Below are 21,325 nucleotides of genomic sequence, written 5' to 3'. Positions count from 1 at the left end.
TAGGTGTCCTCTGTGAACTGTTGTAACATCTGTGAGCTTCTGAAGTAGGTCTAAATTATGGGCGATGTATATTATTGGCTGGACATTAGGTACTAACATTTTACCAACAAATCACCTCTGTATCTCTATACATATATAAATATATCACTGAAGTGCAATCTCTTATTATTTTAACCTGCTTCACGAAATAAGCATTTAATAGAAGTTTTTCTAGTGAGTGAATATGCTGTAAATTGATACACAGGTGATTTGAGTATTATAATCTTCTCTGGTAGGTGTTTAGCTTGTAGATTATTCTGTATTACTTAATAAAACCTAATCCAAATGCTTTTTAAAAATGAACCAAGTAGATTTTAGGGTTACCAATCATTTAAACATTTAATCAGGTAACTACTACCCTCCCTTGAATATTTGGCCGTCTCAACTTCACATAAAAGTGTATCAAGATTTTTATTTCCCTTAGAAAATATTTCTGAGTCTTCTGTAACACATGAACAGATGAGCAGTAAAAACCACAAAATACTATAAGACATAGAGCGTAACTGCTATGATTATAGAATTGTATATGTTTTAAGCAGGAGTTATCAGTTACCTACCACATCTATAGGAAAGTCTCACTAGTGAATCTGATAGGATAAATTGGCCATAGAATGAACTCCAGGATAACTAAAAAATAGATCTGCTGTATTTAGGTTTTAAAACCTTTAAATATGAACCAATTAAATATATCATAGAGGATTTTTGTTTTTAGAAAAACTTATCTTAATCTATGCTTTCAGCCATACAGTAAATAGACAACAGCACCAGTTATCTATCGAGGCCACTGCAAGGTCGTGACTGACAATTTCTTTTTGCATCTATATAAAATGTAGTGTGGTATCATTGGGAGACATGGAAAAGGCTTCTTCCTGAACATCTTTCACATTTTAATCTGGGCAAAGATGCTTAAATTAGAAAATCTCCCAGACAATATCCCTTTAGTTGTTGATGAAACTGTTTTACAAAGCCTGACCCTACTTCTACATAAGCATTAATATCGATTAATCAGTTTTACTAGAGTGATTTGTGCATTTTGTTTTGAGGTAATAAGTAATAAGTGTGGTGGAAAAGTGAAATCCTGAAAACATTGGTAATACTTAATAAGACTGTTTTCATTTCCAGTGGCTTTGAAGCGTATGTTGAATTTTAATGTGCCTCATATTAAAAACAGCACTGGAGAACCAGTATGGAAGGTAAGAGACTTTATGTTAATGGAGATTATTTTCTTTCTCTCAGCCTTTATTGGTGGTGATTAGAGGGAATTTCTTGTTAATACTGAACAGTAGCACATTTTAGTTGTAATGCCTGAATATTTTAATTTTACTTAGTATGGCTTATTACTGTGAATCTTTTTTTTTTAACTGAAGTATAGTTGATGTACAATATTGTATTCATTTCAGGTGTACAGCAAAGTGATTCAGTTATACATATAGAATTTTTTCAGATTATTTTCCATTATAGGTTATTACAATATACTGAATGTATTTCCCTACGTTATATAATAAGTGCCTTTTGTGTATCTATTTTACATACAGTAGTTTGTATCTGTTAATCCGTACACCTGATTTATCCCTCCCCCCTTTCCCTTTCCCATTTGGTAACCATAATTTGTTTCCTATGTCTGTGAGTCTGTTTCTTTCTTTTGTGTGTGTGTGTGATACACGGGCCCCTCCCGTTGTGGAGCACAGGCTCCGGACGCGCAGGCTCAGCTGCCATGGCTCACGGGCCTAGCCGCTCCGCAGCATGTGGGATCTTCCCGGACTGGGGCATGAACCCATGTCCCCTGCATCGGCAGGCAGACTCTCAACCACTGCGCCACCAGGGAAGCCCTGTTTCTATTTTTTATATAGATTCATTTCTATTATTTTTTAGATTCCACATATAAGTGATATAATATTTGTCTTTCTCTCTCTGACTTACCTCACTTAGTGTGATATTCTCTAGGTCCATCCATCTTGCTGCAAATAGCAATATTTCATTCTTTTTTATAGCTGAGTAATATTCCACTGTATATACATCCTCTTTTTCTTTCCCCCAGTATTGGGAAAAATTTTATTTTATTTTTGAATTTAATTTTATTTATTTGTTTTTTATACAGAAGATTCTTATTAGTTCTCTATTTTATACATATTAGTGTATATATGTCAATCCCAATCTCCCAATTCATCCCGCCACCACGACCACCCCCCTCCCCACCCCGCTTTCCCCCCTTGGTGTCCATACGTTGGTTCTCTACATCTGTGTCTCTATTTCTGCCTTGCAAACTGGTTCATCAGTGCCATTTTTCTAAATTCCATATATATGCGTTAATATACGGTATTTGTTTTTCCCTTTCTGTCTTGCTTCACTCTCTATGACACTCTCTAGGTCCATCCACGTCTCTACAAATGACCCAATTACGTTCCTTTTTATGGCTGAGTAATATTCCATTGTATATAAGTACCACATGTGCTTTATCCATTCGTCTGTCGATGGGCATTTAGGTTGCTTCCATGACCTGGGTATTGTAAATAGTGCTGTAATGAACATTGGGGTACATGACTTTTTTTGAATTATGGTTTTCTCTGGGTATATGCTCAGTAGTGGGATTGCTGAGTCATATGGTAATTCTGCTTTTAGTTTTTTAAGGCTGTCCTCCATAGGGGCTGTATCAGTTTACATTCCTACCAACAGTGCAAGAGGGTTCCCTTTTCTCCACACTCTCTCCGGCATTTGTTGTTTGTAGATTTTCTGATGATGCTCTTTCTAACCGGTGTGAGGTGATAATTCGTTGTAGTTTTGATTTGCATTTCTCTAATAATTAGTGATGTTGCGCAGCTTTTCATGTGCCTGTGGCCATTTGTATGTCTTCTTTGGAGAATTGTCTGTTTAGGTCTTCTGCCCATTTTTTGATTGGGTTGTTTGTTTTTTATATTGAGCTGCATGAGCTGTTTATATAGTTTGGAGATTAATCCTTTGTCCATTGATTCATTTGCAAATATTTTCTCCCATTCTGAGGGTTGTCTTTTCATCTTGTTTATGGTTTCCTTTGCTGTGCAAAAGCTTTTAAGTTTCATTAGGTCCCATTTGTTTATTTTTGTTTTTATTTCCATTACTCTAGGAGGTGGGTCAAAAAGATCTTGCTGTGATTTATGTCAGAGAGTGTTCTTCGTATGTTTTCCTCTAAGAGTTTTATGGTGTCCAGTCTTACATTTAGGTCTTTAATCCATTTTGAGTTTATTTTTGTATATGGTGTTACAGAGTGTTCTAATTTCATTTTACATGTAGCTGTCCAGTTTTCCCAGCACCACTTATTGAAGAGACTGTCTTTTCTCCACTGTATATTCTTGCCTCCTTTATCACAGCTTAGTTGACCATAGGTGTGTGGGTTTATTTCTGGGCTTTCTATCCTGTTCCATTGTTCTATATTTCTGTTTTTGTGCCAGTACCATACTGTCTTGGTGACTGTAGCGTTGTGGTATAGTCTGAAGTCAGGGAGCCTGATTCCTCCAGCTCCATTTTTTTCCCTCAAGTCTGCATTGGCTATTCAGGGTCTTTTGTGTCTCCATACAAATTTTAAAATTTTTTGTTCTAGTTCTGTAAAAAATGCCATTGGTAATTTGATAGGGATTGCATTGAATCTGTAGACTGCTTTGGGTAGTATAGTCATTTTCACAATGTTGATTCTTCCAATCCAAGAACATGGTATATCTGTCCATCTGTTTGTGTCATCTTTGATTTCTCTCATCAGTGTCTTATAGTTTTCTGAGTACAGGTTTTTTACCTCCTTAGGTAGGTTTATTCCTAGGTATTTTATTCTTTTTGTTGCAGTGGTGAATGGGATTGTTTCCTTAATTTCTCTTTCTGATCTTTTTTTGTTAGTGTATAGTAATGCAAGAGATTTCTGTGGAGTAATTTCGTATCCTGCAACTTTACCAGATTCATTGATTGGCTCTATTAGTTTTCTGGTGGCATCTTTAGGATTATCTATGTGTAGTATCATGTCATCTGCAAACAGTGACAGTTTTACTTTTTCTTTTCCAACTTGTATTCCTTTTATTTCTTTTTCTTCTCTGATTACCACGGCTAGGACTTCCAAAACTATGTTGAATAATGGTGGCAAGAGTGGACATCCTTGTCTATTTCCTGTTCTTAGAGGAAATACTTTTAGTTTTTCATCATTGAGAATGATGTTTGCTGTAGGTTTGTCACATATGGCTTCTATTATGTTGAAGTAGTTTCCCTCTGTGCCCCCTTTCTGGAGAGTTTTTATCAGAAATGGGTGTTGATTTTTGTCAAAAGCTTTTTCTGCATCTATTGAGAAGACCACATGGTTTTTATTCTTCAGTGTGTTAATATGGTGTATCACATTGATTGATTTGCATATGTTGAAGAATCCTTGCATCCCTGGGCTAAATCCCATTTGATCATGGTGTATGATCCTTTTAATGTGTTGTTGGATTCTGTTTGCTAGTATTTTGTTGAGGATTTTTGCATCTATATTCATCAGTGATATTCGTCTGTAATTTTCTTTTTTTGTGGTATGTTTGTCTGGTTTTGATATCAGGGTGATGATGACCTCGTAGAATGAGTTTCGTAATGTTCCTTCCTCTGCAGTTTTTTGGAAGAGTTTGAGAAGGATGGGTGTTAGCTCTTCTCTAAATGTTTGATAGAATTCCCCTGTAAAGCCATCTGGTCCTGGACTTTAGTTTATTGGAAGATTTTTAATCACAGTTTCAATTTCATTACTTGTGATTGGTCTGTTCATATTTTCTGTTTCTTCCTGCTTCGGTCTTGGAAGGTTATACCTTTCTAAGAATTTGTCCATTTCTTTCAGGTTGTCCATTTTATTGGCATAGAGTTCCTTGTAGTAGTCTCTTACGATGCTTTGTATTTCTGCAGTGTCCGTTGTAATTTCTCCCTTTTCATTTCTAATTTTATTGATTTGAGGCCTCTCCCTCTTTTTCTTGATGAGTCTGGCTAAAGGTTTATCAATTTTGTTTATCTTCTCAAAGAATCAGCTTTTAGTTTTATTGATCTTTGCTATTGTTTTCTTTGTTTCTATTCCATTTATTTCTGCTTTGATCTTTATGATTTCTTTCCTTCTACTAACTTTGGGTTTTGTTTGTTTTTCTTTCTCTTGTTCGTTTAGGTGTAAGGTTAGATTGTTTATTTGAGATTTTTCTTGTTTCTTGAGGTAGTATTGTATTGCTGTAAACTTCCCTCTTAGAACTGCTCTTGCTACATCCCATAGGTTTTGGATCATCATGTTTTTGTTGTCATTTGTCTCTAGGTATTTATTGATTTCCTCTTTGATTTCTTCAGTGATATCTTGGTTATTTAGTAATGTATTGTTTAGCCTCCATGTGTTTGTGATTTTTACGGGTTTTTTTTCCCCTGTAATTTATTTCTAATCTCAGCATTGTGGTCAGAAAAGATGCTTGATATGATTTCAATTTTGTTAAATTTACCAAGGCTTGATTTGTGACCCAAGATGTGATCTATCCTGGAGAATGTTCAGTGTGCACTTGAGAAGAAAGTGTAGTCTGCTGTTTTCGGATGGAATGTCCTACAAATATCAATTAAGTCTATGTGGTCTATTGTGTTATTTAAAGCTTGTGTTTCCTTATTAATTTCTGTTTGGATGATCTGTTCATTGGTGTAAGTGAGGTGTTAAAGTCCCCCAGTATTATTGTGTTACTGTTGATTTCCTCTTTTATAGCTGTTAGCATTTGCCTTATGTATTGCGGTCCTCCTATGTTGGGTGCATATGTATTTCTAATTGTTATTTCTTCTGGATCCCTTGATCATTATGTAGTATCCTTCCTTGTCTCCTGTAACATTCTCTCTTTTTTTTTTTTTTTTTGCGGTACGTGGGGCTCTCACTGTTGTGGCGTCTCCCATTGCAGAGCACAGGCTCCGGATGCGCAGGCTCAGCTGCCATGGCTCATGGTCCCAGCCACTCCACGGCATTTGGGATCTTCCCGGACCAGGGCACGAAACCGTGTCCCCAGCCTTGGCAGGCAGACTCTCAACCACTGCGTCACCAGGGAAGCCCCAACATTCTCTGTTTTAAAATCTATTTTGTCTGATATGAGTATTGCTAATCTAGCTTTCTTTTGATCTCCATTTGCATGGAATATCATTTTCCATCCCCTCACTTTCAGTCTATATGTGTCCCTAGGTCTGAAGTGGGTCTCTTGTACATAGCATACATATGTGTCTTGTTTTTGTATCCATTCAGCAAACTCCAATTTGGTTGGAGTATTTAATCCATTCACATTTAAGGTAATTATTGATACATATGTTCCTATTACCATTTTCTTAATTGTTTTGGGTTGTTTTGTAGTTCCTTTTCTTCTCTTGTGTTTCCCAGTCAGGGAAGTTCCTTTACCATTTGTTGTAGAGCTGGTTTTGTGGTGCTGAATTCTCGTAGCTTTTGCTTATCTGTAAAACTTTTGATTTCTCCTTCGAATCTGAATGAGATCCTTGCTGGGTAGAGTAATCTTGGTTGTAAGTTCTTCCCTTTCATCACTTTAAATATGTCATGCCCCTCCCTTCTGGCTTGTAGAGTTTCAGCTGAGAAATCAGCTGTTAACCTATGGGAGTTCCCTTGTATGTTACTTGTCATTTCTCCCTTGTTGCTTTCAATAATTTTTCTTTGCCTTTAATTTTTGCCAGTTTGATTACTATGTGTCTCAGCATGTTTCTCCTTGGGTTTATCCTGCCTGGGACTCTGCGCTTCCTGGACTTGGGTAGCTATTTCCTTTCCCATGTTAGGGAATTTTTTGACTATAATCTCTTCAAATATTTTCTGGGGTCCTTTCTCTCTCTCTTCTCCATCTGGGACCCCTATAATGTGAATGTTTTTGCATTTAATGTTGTCCCAGAGGTCTCTTATGCTGTCTTCATTTCTTTTCATTCTTTTTCTTAATTTTGTTCTGCAGCTGTGAATTCCACCATTCTTTCAGGTCACTTATCCATTCTTCTGCCTCAGTTATTCTGCTATTGATTCCTTCTAGTGTATTTTTCATTTCAGTTATCATATTGTTCATCTCTGTTTGTTTGTTCTTTAATACTTCTAGGTCTTTGTTAAACATTTCTTGCATCTTCTTGATCTTTGCCTCCATTCTTTTTCCAGGGTCCTGGATCATCTTCACTATCATTATTCTGAATTCTTTTTCTGGCAGGTTGCCTATCTCCACTTCATTTATTGTTTTTCTGGGGTTTTATCTTGTTCCTTCATCTGGTACATAGCCTTCTGCCTTTTCATTTTGTCTGTCTTTCTGTGAAGGTGGTTTTTGTTCCACAGGCTGCAGGATTGTAGTTCTTCTTGTTTCTCCTCATACCACATCCTCTTAAACCAGTCATCTGTTTATGGGCACTTGGATTGTTTCCACATCTTGGCTACTGTAAATAGTGCTGCTATGAACATTGGGGTACATATATCTTTTCAAATTAGAGTTTTCATCTTTTCCAGATATATACCCAGGAGTGGGAATCCTGGATCATATTGTAGCTCTATTTTTAGTTTTTTAAGGAACCTCTGTACTGTTTTCCATAGTGGCTGAACCAGTTTACATTACCACCAGCAGTGTATGAGAGTTCCCTTTTTTCCACACTCTATCCAGCATTTATTTGTCGACTTTATGATGATAGCCATTCTGACCAATGTGAGGCGATACCTCATTGTGGTTTTGATATGCATTTCTCTAATGATTAGTGGTGTTGAGCATCTTTTCATGTTCCTGTTTGCCATGTGTATGTCTTCTTTGGAGAGATGTCTATTTAGATCTTCTACCCATTTTTTGATTGAGTTGTTGGGTTTTTTGATATTGAGTTGTATGAGCTGTTAGTGTATTTTGGATATTAACCCACTGTTGGTCGCATTATTTGCAAATATTTTCTCTCATAACATTTTTCACAGAACTAGAACAAATAATCCTAAAATTTATATGGAACCACAAAAGACCCAGAATTGCCAAAGCAATCCTGAGAAAAAAGAACAAAGCTGGAGGCATAACCCTCCCAGACTTCAGACAATACTACAAAGTTACAATAATCCAACAGCATGGTATTGGCACAAAAACAGACAAATAGATCAGTGGATCAGAATAGAGAGCCCAGAAAGAGACCCACACACCTACGGTCAATTAATCTATGACAAAGGAGGCAAGGACATACAATGGAAAAAAGACAGTGTCTTCAACAAGTGATGGACAGGTACATGTAAATCAGTGAAATTATAACATTCCCTCATACCATATACAAAAATAAGTTCAAAATGGTTTAAAGACCTAAATGTAAGACATGACACCATAAAAGTCCTAGAAGAGAATATAGGCAAAACATTCTCTGACATAAATCATAGCCGTATTTTCTTATCAATCTCCCAAGGCAAAGGAAATAAAAGCAAAAATTTCCAAGTGGGACCTAATCAAACTTAAAAGCTTTTGCACAGCTAAGGAAACCATCAAGAAAATGAAAAGACAACCTGCAGAATGGGAGAAAATGTGAATCCTTTTTGATAAATATTTTATGGAATGACACAGGCAGTGATAATAATATTCATCTAGAGAATCCAGCTGATTTCTTAGGTGGGGCCTCACTGATAGGTCTTTACTCCAGTTGAAGTTTTGTTCCTTAGCTTTACAAATCCAGAATTTTGATCTTGCAAGCTTTCTTAAGGTTACTCAGACTTAGGGATACTGGCCCATTTTAACCAACTAATGAGAGAGTTATCTGTAAACCAGAATGCCATTTCATTAACTTATGATATATAGAACTGTCAGTAAAAATGTTAATTGGACCAGAAAGCAATCTATAATCTTTTTCCTTTGAGAAATGCTGGAGAATCTTTTTAAATTCCTATTCTTTGAGCTCCTTCATTCTAAACTTCATGCTCACTGTTTCTTTTTCTTCAAAGAGATTATAATACAGTTGATTAGATCTAAACTTGTTATAGTCAGTTTATACTTATCTCTTTGTAAGAATCAAGAACAGATGAACTTGGTTACAGTTTGGGATGTTTTGAAAACTCTCATGAGTCCTGGTAAGTCCTTTGGGTTAACTCTAAAGGTGATTAAAGTCATCTGAAAAATGATTTATAATTTAAGCTTTAGCGTGTCCCCTCATTTTCCTCTTCCTTCCTGTTTATTTGTAGTCATCTTCTTATTGCCCTTTGCATAAGCTATACTTTTTTATTCTTTCTAGTGCCTATGTTCAGCATTTGAATTAAATAACTTGAGAATTTCTGGGGTGTAGATTTGTGTCAGATTCTTTCCCTACCCATCACTTCTCTATCACAAGATTAATAATACAGATATATTGAGGTGTAAGGAAGGAAGATTTTTGAAGGATATAACATCCAGCCTTTTGTAACTGGAGCAGGAAGATTTTTAGCTTTTCTAAAGGAAATGCTGGCGTTCAAACAAACCATGTTTTTGTATGACAGCATGTTTCATCCTCTCATTAGCAATTTCTTACTCCATTAAGAATTATTGATGTAGTAGTGGAAAATGCCTATTAGCTGAAGTGTCTCTTTTATTTGCCTTAACTCTAAAACTAATTCTGAGTTAGAAGACCCAGTTGGAATACTTACTACTCATCAGAGGTGTCAGTTTTAACACTTTCAGAATGTGAGGAAATGCATGAGATACTTAAATTACTAAATTTTCTTTATAGTCTTGGAACTTGTTAAGCATTAGTTTTGAGAGTGACTAATTTTTACTTCTCTTTTTAGAAAGGATATATGTGAATGGGATAGGGGAGTGTAAGTGAGTCTGCTGTATGCTCCAAGTCCTTTTTTATAACCTAAGGTGAAGATTTTATAGTCTCTGGTATGTTTTTTAACTTAGAAAAAGTATTTTATAAGAAAAAAATTTATATAATAATTTATTTTAGCCCAAGTAATAATGCTTTTAAGAATGGATTACTAGATGAATGGACATTTTGGTAAATAATTATGGAAAATATTAAATTGAGGTAAGTATAAGAATTCAGTATATTAAAATAAAATGTCCTTGAACATTATCTTAATATTGGGTTCTCTGTTGATTGTTCACTGATAATAATGTTTTAAAAAACGCACGACTTTTGTTTTGTTTCTGCTAGGTGCTCATTTATGACAGATTTGGCCAAGATATCATCTCTCCTCTGCTATCTGTGAAGGAGCTGAGAGACATGGGAATCACTCTGCATCTGTGAGTTTTAACGTGTTTCTAGTAATGGCACTTGTTTTCAAATACATTGTTTTGTTTTGTTTTAATAAATTTATTTGTATCTTATTTATTTTTGGCTGCATTGGGTCTTTGTTGCTGTGCACGGGCTTTCTCTAGTTCTGGCGAGGGCAGGCCAGAGTTCTGGCGAGTGCACGGGCTTCTCACTGCGTTGGCTTCTCTTGTTGCAAAGCACAGGCTCTAGGCACGTGGCCTTCAGTAGTTGTGGCGCATGGGCTCTAGAGTGCAGGCTCAGTAGTTGTGACGCACAGGCTTAGTTGCTCTGAAGTTGCTCTGAGGCATGTGGGATCTTCCCGGACCAGGGCTCGAACCCATGTCCCCTGCATTGGCAGGTGGATTCTTAAGTATTACGCCACCAGGGAAGTCCCTCAAATATATTTTTTAAAATATCTTTAGCCGGGCTTCCCTGGTGGCGCAGTGGTTAAGAGTCCGCCTGCCGATGCAGGGGACGCGGGTTCGTGCCCCAGTCCGGGAAGATCCCACGTGCCGCGGAGCGGCTGGGCCCGTGAGCTATGGCCGCTGAGCCTGCGTGTCCGGAGCCTGTGCTCTGCCAACGGGAGAGACCACAACAGTTAGAGGCACGCATACCACAAAAAAAAAAAAAAAAAAAAAAAAAAAAATCTTTAGCCACCCTGAAATCAAATTACTAAGGGACATTTATCAAGAAAATAGTATTAGGTTATAGTACTTGCATATAGAGAACATTTTTTCTGTTATCTTGTTTTATTCAGCCCTTTTATTTCTGAAGTTAAAAATAATCCTCAGTCTGAGAATTTGAAATTTCATAATTTAAATTTTCTCTCTTGTGTCTTTTCCTACAGACTGGTTTACTCTCTTATGTAAAGGAAAAGAACTGGTTGTTTCAAGGTCTCTTTCAGCTCTGAAAATTTTTTATTTCTTTAATTCAAATACACTTTTTAAAAAGAGGAATATCTAAATTAGTATATCATTAATATGAAAAACTTAAGTAACTAGGAAGTAATGACTTAATCACGATAGGGAGCTATCTATGTTGTCTTCTTAACTACAAAATTTATTTGATTATATTCCTTATGATATGTTTGATAAATAAAACAAATTGCATTACTTTGTAGACTTGGCCTAATAGAACAATAGAACATTTAAAGAGGGGCTGTATACATGAATACCTACTGATACTTTTATGTACTGAAGGAGTCCAGTTTTACGGTGTTCTAACTTAGTTGCATTTTGTTCTTTTATGACGTTATAATCAGTTTTCATTCTGTGATATTTTAATATATTGAATTATAGTGTGCTCTTTTATTGGGAATGTGGTTTTAGATTTCCAGTGAGTAGCATATCAGAATCTTGTTAAATTCTTAAATTCTTAAATTTTATATTGAATATTTATTTTAAATTAATAGAATATTGCATTAATTGTAAAATATACTTTTTACTTTTTAATTTAATATTTCTGAAATTAAGGTCTATCTTCTTAATAATGCCATGACATAGTTTAATTGGCAGCATTTTCTGCCTGTTTTAATAATATGTTTTTAAATTGATAGCACCTTAGGTTTGATGAAATGTGGTATTTGGCAGGTTCTTCCTCTCGTTTTTATGTCAGATTTAATCTACACATTTGTTGGTGGTGACATGTTAATGCTTATGACCTAAACTGGAGTTAAGCTTGATGCCATCCTTGAAAATGATGGTTTATTATAAGCATTGGTTACTATTGCTACCTTACTATTTTTTTATTTTACTAATAAAAAGACTAAAGTTTGTAGAGTTCGAGTGATTGTCCCATGATTGTACAGGTAATTAATAGCAGAGTCGTGGCCAGATTGCCTGACCACTGTTTCTGGGCTGTTTGTCTACTGAACCATAGTGGCTCAGAAACAGTGACTAATAAAAGTGAGGCCTCAGTACTTCCTTAAGGAGTGACAAGATATTCTGCCAGTTTGAGAGTTGTGCTTCTTGCTGCCCACCTGTTGCTATTGCCATCAGAGCATGAAAGGATTACACAGCTACTCTGGCAAATTCCTGTGCACCTTGCCTCTGACTATTCTTCCTTTTTTGCTGGAGAATACTTCATCAGTTACTTTATATTCTGCAAGCTGGTTTAGGCTGATTTGTAGGAAACAATAATTACAGGTTTCTAGAACATGAAATGGTGGTTGTAGCCCTTTAGGTAGTTGGACAGCCAGTGTAAGAAAACAACAAACAATGGCTGCCAGCACATTATAATCCTTCTGGTGTTAGCAGCAGCCAAACAGAGGGAAAAAAGTTATCAAATGCAGACTCACTGGCAGCACGTGCCTCTTTGACTCTCTCCTTTATAAGGCTGACTGAAATAATTGTATATATAGAAGGATGTATGTAGATTGTATATAGAATATTGCATATAGAAGGATGACTAGAATATTGTAGAAATAGAACATTTCTCATATTTCCTGATATAAGCGTGGTGAAATCTTACAATGGAGCATAAAGATATTTTCTCAGTTGATATTGGGATATTTGAATGAATATACTTTCTGAACTGTAAAAGAGAAAACTATCAAGTACAATCTATAAGATGCTTAGCTGATCTCTTATGCATTCTCTTATGAAGCAACAGGTAGAACAATATAGATTGTTTTAAAGTTTTAAGGAAGCATTCATATACCTTTCATTTAAAAAATATATTTTATTTTATTTATGGTTAAATATTTTCATTGCTTCTAAAGATAGTTCCAGCTTTCCATTTTCCCTCTCAGAGAACTGTACTTTCCTCCCACTTACCTCCCCCCACCATATTTCTCTGAAAAATGGGAATAAAATTGATTTTGAATGTGCTTTAGTTCTCATTGAAGGAGAATATTGGTGGAAGAGACTGACCATAAGAGGTACGAGAAATAAGGTGATTGGAGTAGAAGAAATGAAGACTGAGATTAGGATCTTACTAATAAATAATATTAACATTGATATAAGGAGAAAGCTGGGTTAAATAATTAATTGCATCAAGAGCTTTTAGAGTACTGGTCACTGTCCTTGAAATGGTGAACTAGTTTGAGAAATACTGTAAAATTTTTAGCTATCTTTTTAGATAAGTGACTAAGAAAAAAGTGAGTTTTATATTCTTTATGTGTCCTAGGCTTTTGCACTCTGATCGAGATCCTATTCCAGATGTTCCTGCAGTGTACTTTGTAATGCCAACTGAAGAAAATATTGACAGAATGTGTCAGGTAATGAGTTCTTATTTTCCTTATTCTTGAAGGTGGAAACAGATTTTTTTTCAAAAAAAAAATTCTTAGATGTCCAGTGTGAAAAATCAGAAATTTCCTTAACCCAATTTCCCACTTCGATTTTTGAGACTATCTTTGAATTTTAAATAGACTGAAAAATTTTAAATTTTTTGGCTGAGGAAGCATTACTTTGATTAAGACTGAGTCTGGCTTTAAAAAACAGAAAACCTAACTATAGAGAGCTTTTAAAAATAAGGTTTTATTTTTCTAAGATAATAGAAAGTCTGAATAGGAAGTCCAGCTTGGTATAGCAGCTCTTTAAAGTAATCAAAGATCCAGGCCCCTTCTGTCTTTTTGAGCTGTCATCTTTAGTTTGTTGTTTTTCACTGTCTTGCTCCTTGCTTCACGGATGCAAGATGGCAGCTGCAACTTTAGACATCACAATATATGTTCAAGACAAGAAGAAGGGAGAAATTAACTATGCCAGCCCTGACTATTCATTTTGGTCAGGAAAGCTAAGCTTTCCCAGAAGCTCCCAGAAGACTTTCATTTATGTCTCACTGGATAGAATTAGCATCAAGGGAGGCCACAAAAGTTAATATTTAGATGAGTGTATTGTCACCCCCAAATAAAATCTGTATTCTTTTAGCAAGGAAGAAGGGGAAAATAGATATTGGATAGGTAGCTAATGGTGTCTGCTGTTAAGTTACAAGCATCGTTACTTGTTATTGACCGTTGAATCAAATTACTGTGTTTGTTAGTGAAGGTCACATATTTAGTGTCCTATAGAGCTAATAATGCCCAGCTTTCTCTTTTACCCTGCATAAACCCAACTATGCCATTTTTAAAAGAAGTACAATTTACCAATCCCTTCTTCTTTCCTTGTTTTTTTTTTTTTTTTTTTTTTTTCTTTTTGCGATATGCGGGCCTCTCACTGTTGTGGCCTCTCCCGTTGCGGAGCACAGGCTCCGGATGCGCAGGCCCAGCGGCCATGGCTCACGGGCCCAGCCGCTCCGCGGCATACGGGATCCTCCCAGACCGGGGCACGAACCCGTATCCCCTGCATCGGCAGGAGGACTCTCAACCACTGCGCCACCAGGGAGGCCCTTTCCTTGTTTTAAAACATCTTTATTGACATATAATTTACATACCATACAATTTACCCAAAGTGTACAAAGTACGCAATTCATTGGTTTTTAGTATATTCGCACAGGTGTGCAACCATCACCATAATGAATTAAAGAACATTTTCATCACCTTAACTATTACATCCCCAACCCCTGAACCACCATCCCTAAGGTACTATTTGCTTCTGTATATTTGCCTGTTCAGCATATTACATACAAATGGAATCATATACATGGTCTGTTGTATCTGGCTTCTTTTTCTTAGCATAATGTTTTCAAAATTCATCCATACTGTAGATGTTATCAGTACTTCTTTCCTTTTTATTGCTGAATAATATTCCATTGTATGGATCTACCAAATTTTGTTTATCCATTTATCATTTGGGTTGTTTCCACCTTTTGGCTGTTGTAAGTAATGCTACTATAAACATTTGTGTACAAGTTTCTGTGTAGGCATATGTTTTCATTTCTCCTGTGTCCATGAACACCTAGGAATGGAATTGCTACGTCAAATGATAACACCATGGTTAACCTTTTGAGGAATTGCCAGACTATTTTCCGAGGTGGTTGCATCATTTTGTATTCCCTCCAGCAGTGTTTGAGTGTTCCAGTTCATCCAGATCCTTGCCAATACTTCTTATTATCTGACTTTTTTTTTTTTTCCCGGTATGCGGGCTTCTCACTGCTGTGGCCTCTTCCGTTGCGGAGCACAGGCTCCGGACGCGCAGGCTCAGTGGCCATGGCTCACAGGCCTAGCCACTCCGCGGCATGTGGGATCTTCCCGGACCGGGGCACGAACCCGTGTCCCCTGCATCAGCAGGCGGACTCTCAACCACTGCGCCACCAGGGAAGCCCTATCTGACATTTTGATTGTAGTCATCCTACTGGGTGTAAAATGGTATCTGGCTGTGGTTTTGATTTGCATTTCCCTGATGACTAATGATATTAAGCATCTTTTCATGTGTTTATTGGCAGTTTGTATCTTTGGAGAAATGTCAATTCAGATCCCTTGTCCAGTTTTAAATTGGGTTGTCTTTTTATTGTTGTTAGAATACTTTATATATTTTGAATACTGGACCTTTATCAAGTATATTCTTTGCAGATGTTTTCTCCCATCCTGTGGGTTATCTTTTCACTTTCTTAATAGTATCCTGTGGAGCACAAAAATTTTTAATTTTGGTTTTAAACTTAATTTCATTTTTTCTTTAGTTGCCTGTGCTTTTGGTGTCATATTTAAGAAACCATTGCCAGCTCATAATTGCTACTGAACTTGTGGTATTGAAAATACAAATAAATGTGTATTTCTTAGAAAAAGAAAAAGAAACCATTGCTAAATCTCTGTTTTGTTTGAAGATTTTTATAGTTTTGGGGCTTGTATTTAGGTATTTGATACTTTTTGAGTTAATTTTTATATGTGCTATAAGGTAGGTATCCAACTTCATTCTTTTGCACGTGGCTATCCAGTTCTCCCAGCATCCTTTTTTTTTTTCATGTTGGGGGTAGGAGTTTATTAATTTATTTATTTATTTTTGCTGTGTTGGGTCTTCGTTTCTGTGTGAGGGCTTTCTCTAGTTACGGCAAGTGGGGGCCACTCTTCATTGCGGTGCATGGGCCTCTCACTATAGTGGCCTCTCTTGTTGCGGAGCACAGGCTCCAGATGTGCAGGCTCAGTGGTTGTGGCTCATGGGCCCAGTTGCTCCGCAGCATGTGGGATCCTCCCAGACCAGGGCTCAAACCTGTGTCCCCTGCATTAGCAGGCAGAGTCTCAACCACTGTGCCACCAGGGAAGCCCCTCCCAACATCCTTTTTTGAAGAGACTGTTCTTTCCCCAATGAACAGTCTTGGCAGCCTTGTCAGAAATTAATTAATAATAGATAAATTGGTTTATTTCTGGACTGTCAGTTCTTTTCCATTGATTTCTGTGTCTGTCCTTATGCCAGTAACACCCTGTCTTGCTTTGTGGCAAGTTTTTTATTTTTTTGTTTTTGTTTTTTTTAGTGTGAAAGAAAACAGATGGAAATAGAAAATCAGAGGTTAAGAAATAACCCTATACTCTTAAACTTGAATTGGAAATACCAGTATGAACTCATGATATATTATCTCCTTAAAAAAAAAAAAAAGGATTTCCTTACTCTGCCCACTGAAAAAGCGTAGAAATAGTGAACAACCCGTTAGCAGTGTACATGCTAGCACATAGACTGCTGTTGACCTGAGACAAAAACACTGCCAAATATTTCTCCAGCAAAGATGGGTTTATTCACTATTAGCAGAGAATTGCAATTTGGAGTCTGCAACCATGCCAAACCACATGCAAGTCCCGGCATGGCAAAGGAAGGAGAACACTTATATAGAGAGGAAAAGGACTTGTCAAAGCACCTGGCCAGTAAGATGGGTACCTCAGAGTTCTAGAGGAGTTCCCCAGGTAAGGATAACCTTTTCTAAAAAGACTTTAGCCACAAAAGAGGTAGTCTGTCTTCAAGGAAAGTCATCAATCCAGTGTGAAAATATACAGACCATAACTAAAACAAAGAGCTCATGGCTTTGCATTGGCTGAGTCCTTGCCAGCAAAGGAGGCTTTCTTCTTCCTGTTAGGTTCTATCATCACAGGTTGTGAGAGCTCCCCCTTCTGGTCTCCCAACTCTATTTAATTGAGATTTTTGTTTATTAGCATATTACATTTTCCTTTTTTTTTAATTTAATTTAATTAATTTACTTTTTATATAGCAGGTTCTTATTAGTTATGTATTTTATACATATTAGTGTATATATGTCAATCCCAATCTCCCAATTCATCCCACCAGCACCAGCCCCCATCCCAGCCCCACTTGCCCCGCTTGGTGTCCAAAAGTTTTCTACATCTGTGTCTCTTATTTCTGCCTTGCAAACTGAATCATCTGTACCATTTTTCTAGATTCCACATATATGTGTTAATGTACAATATTTATTTTTCTCTTTCTGGTTTACTTCACTCTATATGATGGTCTATAGGTCCATCCAAGTCTCTACAAATGACCCAATTTGTTCCTTTTCATGGCTGAGTAATATTTCATTGTATATATGTACCACATCTGCTTTATCCATTTGTCTGTCAGTGGGCATTTAGGTTGCTTCCAGGACGTGGGTATTGTAAATAGTGCTGCAGTGAACATTAGGGTGCATGTGTCTTTTTGAATTATGGTTTTCTCTGGGTATATGCCCAGTAGTGGGATTACTGGGTCACATGGTAATTCTGTTTTTAGTTTTTTAAGGCTGTTCTCTATAGGGGCTGTATCAGTTTATATTACCGCCAATGGCGCAACAGGGTTCCCTTTTCTCCACACCCTCTCCAGCATTTGTTGTTTGTAGATTTTCTGATGATGCCCATTCTAACCGGTGTGAGGTGATACCTCATTGTAGTTTTGATTTGCACTTCTCTAATAATTAGTGATGTTGCACAGCTTTTCATGTGCCTGTGGCCATCTGTATGTCTTCTTTGGAGAATTGTTTATTTAGGTCTTCTGCCCATTTTTTGACTGGGTTGTTTGTTTTTTTCATATTGAGCTGCATGAGCTGTTTATATATTGTAGAGATAATCCTTTGTCCATTGATTCATTTGCAAATATTTTCTCCCATTCTGAGGGCTTTTTGTCTTATTTATAGTTTTCTTTGCTGTGCAAAAGCTTTGAAGTTTCATTAGGTCCCATTTCTTTATTTTTGTTTTTATTTCTATTACTCTAGGAGGTGGGTCAAAAAAGATCTTGCTCTGCTTTATGTCAGAGAGTGTTCTTCGTATGTTTTCCTTTGAGAGTTTTAGAGTGTCCAGTCTTAATTTAGGTCTTTAATCCATTTTGAGTTTCTTTTTGTGTATTGTATTAGGGAGTGTTCTAATTTCATTGTTTTACATGTAGCTGTCCAGTTTTCCCAGCACCACTTATTGAAGAGACTGTCTTTTCTCCACTGTATATTCTTGCCTCTTTTATCACAGCTTAATTGACCATAGGTGCGTGGATTGATCTCTGGGCTTTCTATCCTGTTCCATTGATCTATATTTCTGTTTTTGTGCCAGTACCATACTGTCTTGATGACTGTAGCTATGTGGTATAGTCTGAAGTCAGGGAGCCTGATTCCTCCAGCTATGTTTTTTTCCCTCACGATTGCGTTGGCTATTCAGTGTCTTTTGTGTCTCCATACAAATTTTAACATTTTTTGTTCTAGTTCTGTAAAACATGCCATTGGTAATTTGATAGGGATTGCATTGAATCTGTAGATTGCTTTGGGTAGTATAGTTATTTTCACAATGTTGATTCTTCCAATCCAAGAACATGGTATATCTGTCCATCTGTTTGTGTCATCTTTGATTTCTTTCATCAGTGTCTTATAGTTTTCTGAGTACAGGTCTTTTAGGTAGGTTTATTCCTAGGTATTTTATTCTTCTTGTTGCAGTGGTGAATGGGATTGTTTCCTTAATTTCTCTTTCTGATCTTTCATTGTTAGTGTATAGGAATGCAAGAGATTTCTATGCATTAATTCTGTATCCTGCAACATTACCAAATTCATTGATTAGCTCTAGTAGTTTTCTGGTGGCATCTTTAGGATTATCTATGTGTAGTGTCATGTCATCTGCAAACAGTGACAGTTTTACTTCCTCTTTTCCAATTTGTATTCCTTTTATTTCTTTTTCTTCTCTGATTGCCGTGGCTAGGACTTCCAAAACTATGTTGAATAATGGTGGCAAGAGTGGACATCCTTGTCTATTTCCTGATCTTAGAGGTAATGCTTTCAGTTTTTCACCATTGAGAATGATGTTTGTTGTGGGTTTGTTGTATATGGCCTTTATTATGTTGAGGTAGTTTCCCTCTATGCTCACTTTCTGGAGAGTTTTTATCATAAATGGGTGTTGAATTTTGTCAAAAGCTTTTTCTGCATCTGTTGAGAGGATCACATGGTTTTTATTCTTCAGTTTGTTAATATGGTGTATCACATTGATTGATTTGTGTATGTTAAATCCTTGCATCCCTGGGCTAAATCCCACTTGATCATGGTGTATGATCCTTTTAATGTGTTGTTGGATTCTGTTTGCTAGTATTTTGTTGAGGATTTTTGTGTCTGTATTCATCAGTGTTATTGGTCGGTAATTTTCTTTTTTTGTGGTATCTTTGTCTGGTTTTGATATCAGGGTAATGATGGCCTTGTAGAATGAGTTTGAGAGTGTTCCTTCGTCTGCAATTTTTTGGAAGAGTTTGAGAAGATAGGTGTTAGCTCTTCTCTAAATGTGTGATAGAATTCACCTGTGAAGCCATCTGGTCCTGGACTTTAGTTTGTTGGAAGATTTTTAATCACAGTTTCAATTTCATTACTTGTGATTGGACTGTTCATGTTTTCTATTTCTTCCTGGTTCACTCTTGCAAGGTTATACCTTTCTAAGACTTTGGCCATTTCTTCCAGGTTGTCCATTTTATTGGCATAGAGTTCCTTGTAGTAGTCTCTTATGATGCTTTGTATTTCTGCAATGTCCGTTGTAACTTCTCCCTTTTCATTTCTAATTTTATTGCTTTGAGGCCTCTCCCTCTTTTTCTTGATGAGTCTGGCTAAAGATTATCAATTTGTTTATCTTTTCAAAGAACCGGCTTTTAGTTTTATTGATCTTTGCTATTGTTTTCTTTGTTTCTATTCCATTTATTTCTGCTTTAATCTTTATGATTTCTTTCCTTCTACTAACTTTGGGTTTTGTTTGTTCTTCCTTCTCTAGTTCATTTAGGTGTAAGGTTGGATTGTTTATTTGAGATTTTTCTTGTTTCTTGAGGTAGGATTGTATTGCTGTAAACTTCCCTCTTAGAGCTGCTCTTGCTACATCCCATAGGTTTTGGATCGTCATGTTTTCATTGTCATTTGTCTCTAGGTTAATTTGATTTCCTCAGTGATCTCTTGGTTTTTTAGTAATGTACTGTTTAGCCTCATGTGTTTCTGATTTTATGTGGTTTTTTTCCCCTGTACTTTATTTCTAATCTCATAGCAGTGTGGTCAGAAAAGATGCTTGATATGATTTCAATATTCTTAAATTTACTGAAGCTTGATTTGTGACCCAAGATGTGATCTATCCTGGAGAATGTTCCGTGTGCATTTGAGAAGAAAGTGTAATCTGCTGTTTTCGGATGGAATGTCCTACAAATATCAATTAAGTCTATGTGGACTATTGTGTTACTTAAAGCTTGTGTTTCCTTATTAATTTTCTGTCTGGGTGATCTGTCCATTGGTGTAAGTGAGGTGTTAAAGTCCCCCAGTATTATTGTGTTACTGTTGATTTCCTCTTGTATAGCTGTTAGCATTTGCCTTATGTATTGCGGTGCTCCTATGTTGGGTGCATATGTATTTACAATTGTTATATCTTCTTCTTGGATTGATCCCTTGATCATTATGTAGTATCCTTCCTTGTCTCTTGTAAAATTCCTTATTTTAAAGTCTATTTTATCTGATATGAGTATTGCTACTCCAGCTTTCTTTTGATTTCCATTTGCATGGAATATCTTTTTCAATCCCCTCACTTTCAGTCTATATGTGTCGATAGGTCTGACGTGGGTCTCTTGTACATAGCATATATATGGGTCTTGTTTTTGATTCCATTCAGTGAGCCTGTGCCATTTGGTTGGAGCATTTAATCTATTCACATTTAATGTAATTATTGCTACGTATGTTCCTATTACCATTTTCTTAATTGTTTGGGGTTTGTTTTTGTAGGTCCTTTTCTTCTCTTGTGTTTCCCACTCAGAGAAGT

The 21,325-nt window shown here is 36.5% G+C and overlaps 1 protein-coding gene across 1 annotated transcript in view; it reads left to right on the top strand.

Moving 5' to 3' along the window:
* SCFD1 (sec1 family domain containing 1) overlaps window positions 1-21,325 on the top strand; it is a 133,045-nt gene that overhangs the window by 1,895 nt on the left and 109,825 nt on the right. The window contains exons 2-4 of the mRNA XM_060096357.1: window positions 1,162-1,232; window positions 10,132-10,220; window positions 13,357-13,447. Of these exons, the coding sequence (XP_059952340.1) occupies window positions 1,162-1,232; window positions 10,132-10,220; window positions 13,357-13,447 (251 nt within the window). The remainder of the gene's footprint in view (window positions 1-1,161; window positions 1,233-10,131; window positions 10,221-13,356; window positions 13,448-21,325) is intronic.

The sequence above is a fragment of the Mesoplodon densirostris genome, chromosome 4 (genome assembly GCF_025265405.1).
Source record: "Mesoplodon densirostris isolate mMesDen1 chromosome 4, mMesDen1 primary haplotype, whole genome shotgun sequence".
NCBI lineage: Eukaryota > Metazoa > Chordata > Mammalia > Artiodactyla > Ziphiidae > Mesoplodon > Mesoplodon densirostris.
The sequence above is the reverse complement of the archived record's forward strand: the minus strand, read 5'-3'. Positions and strand labels throughout refer to the sequence as shown.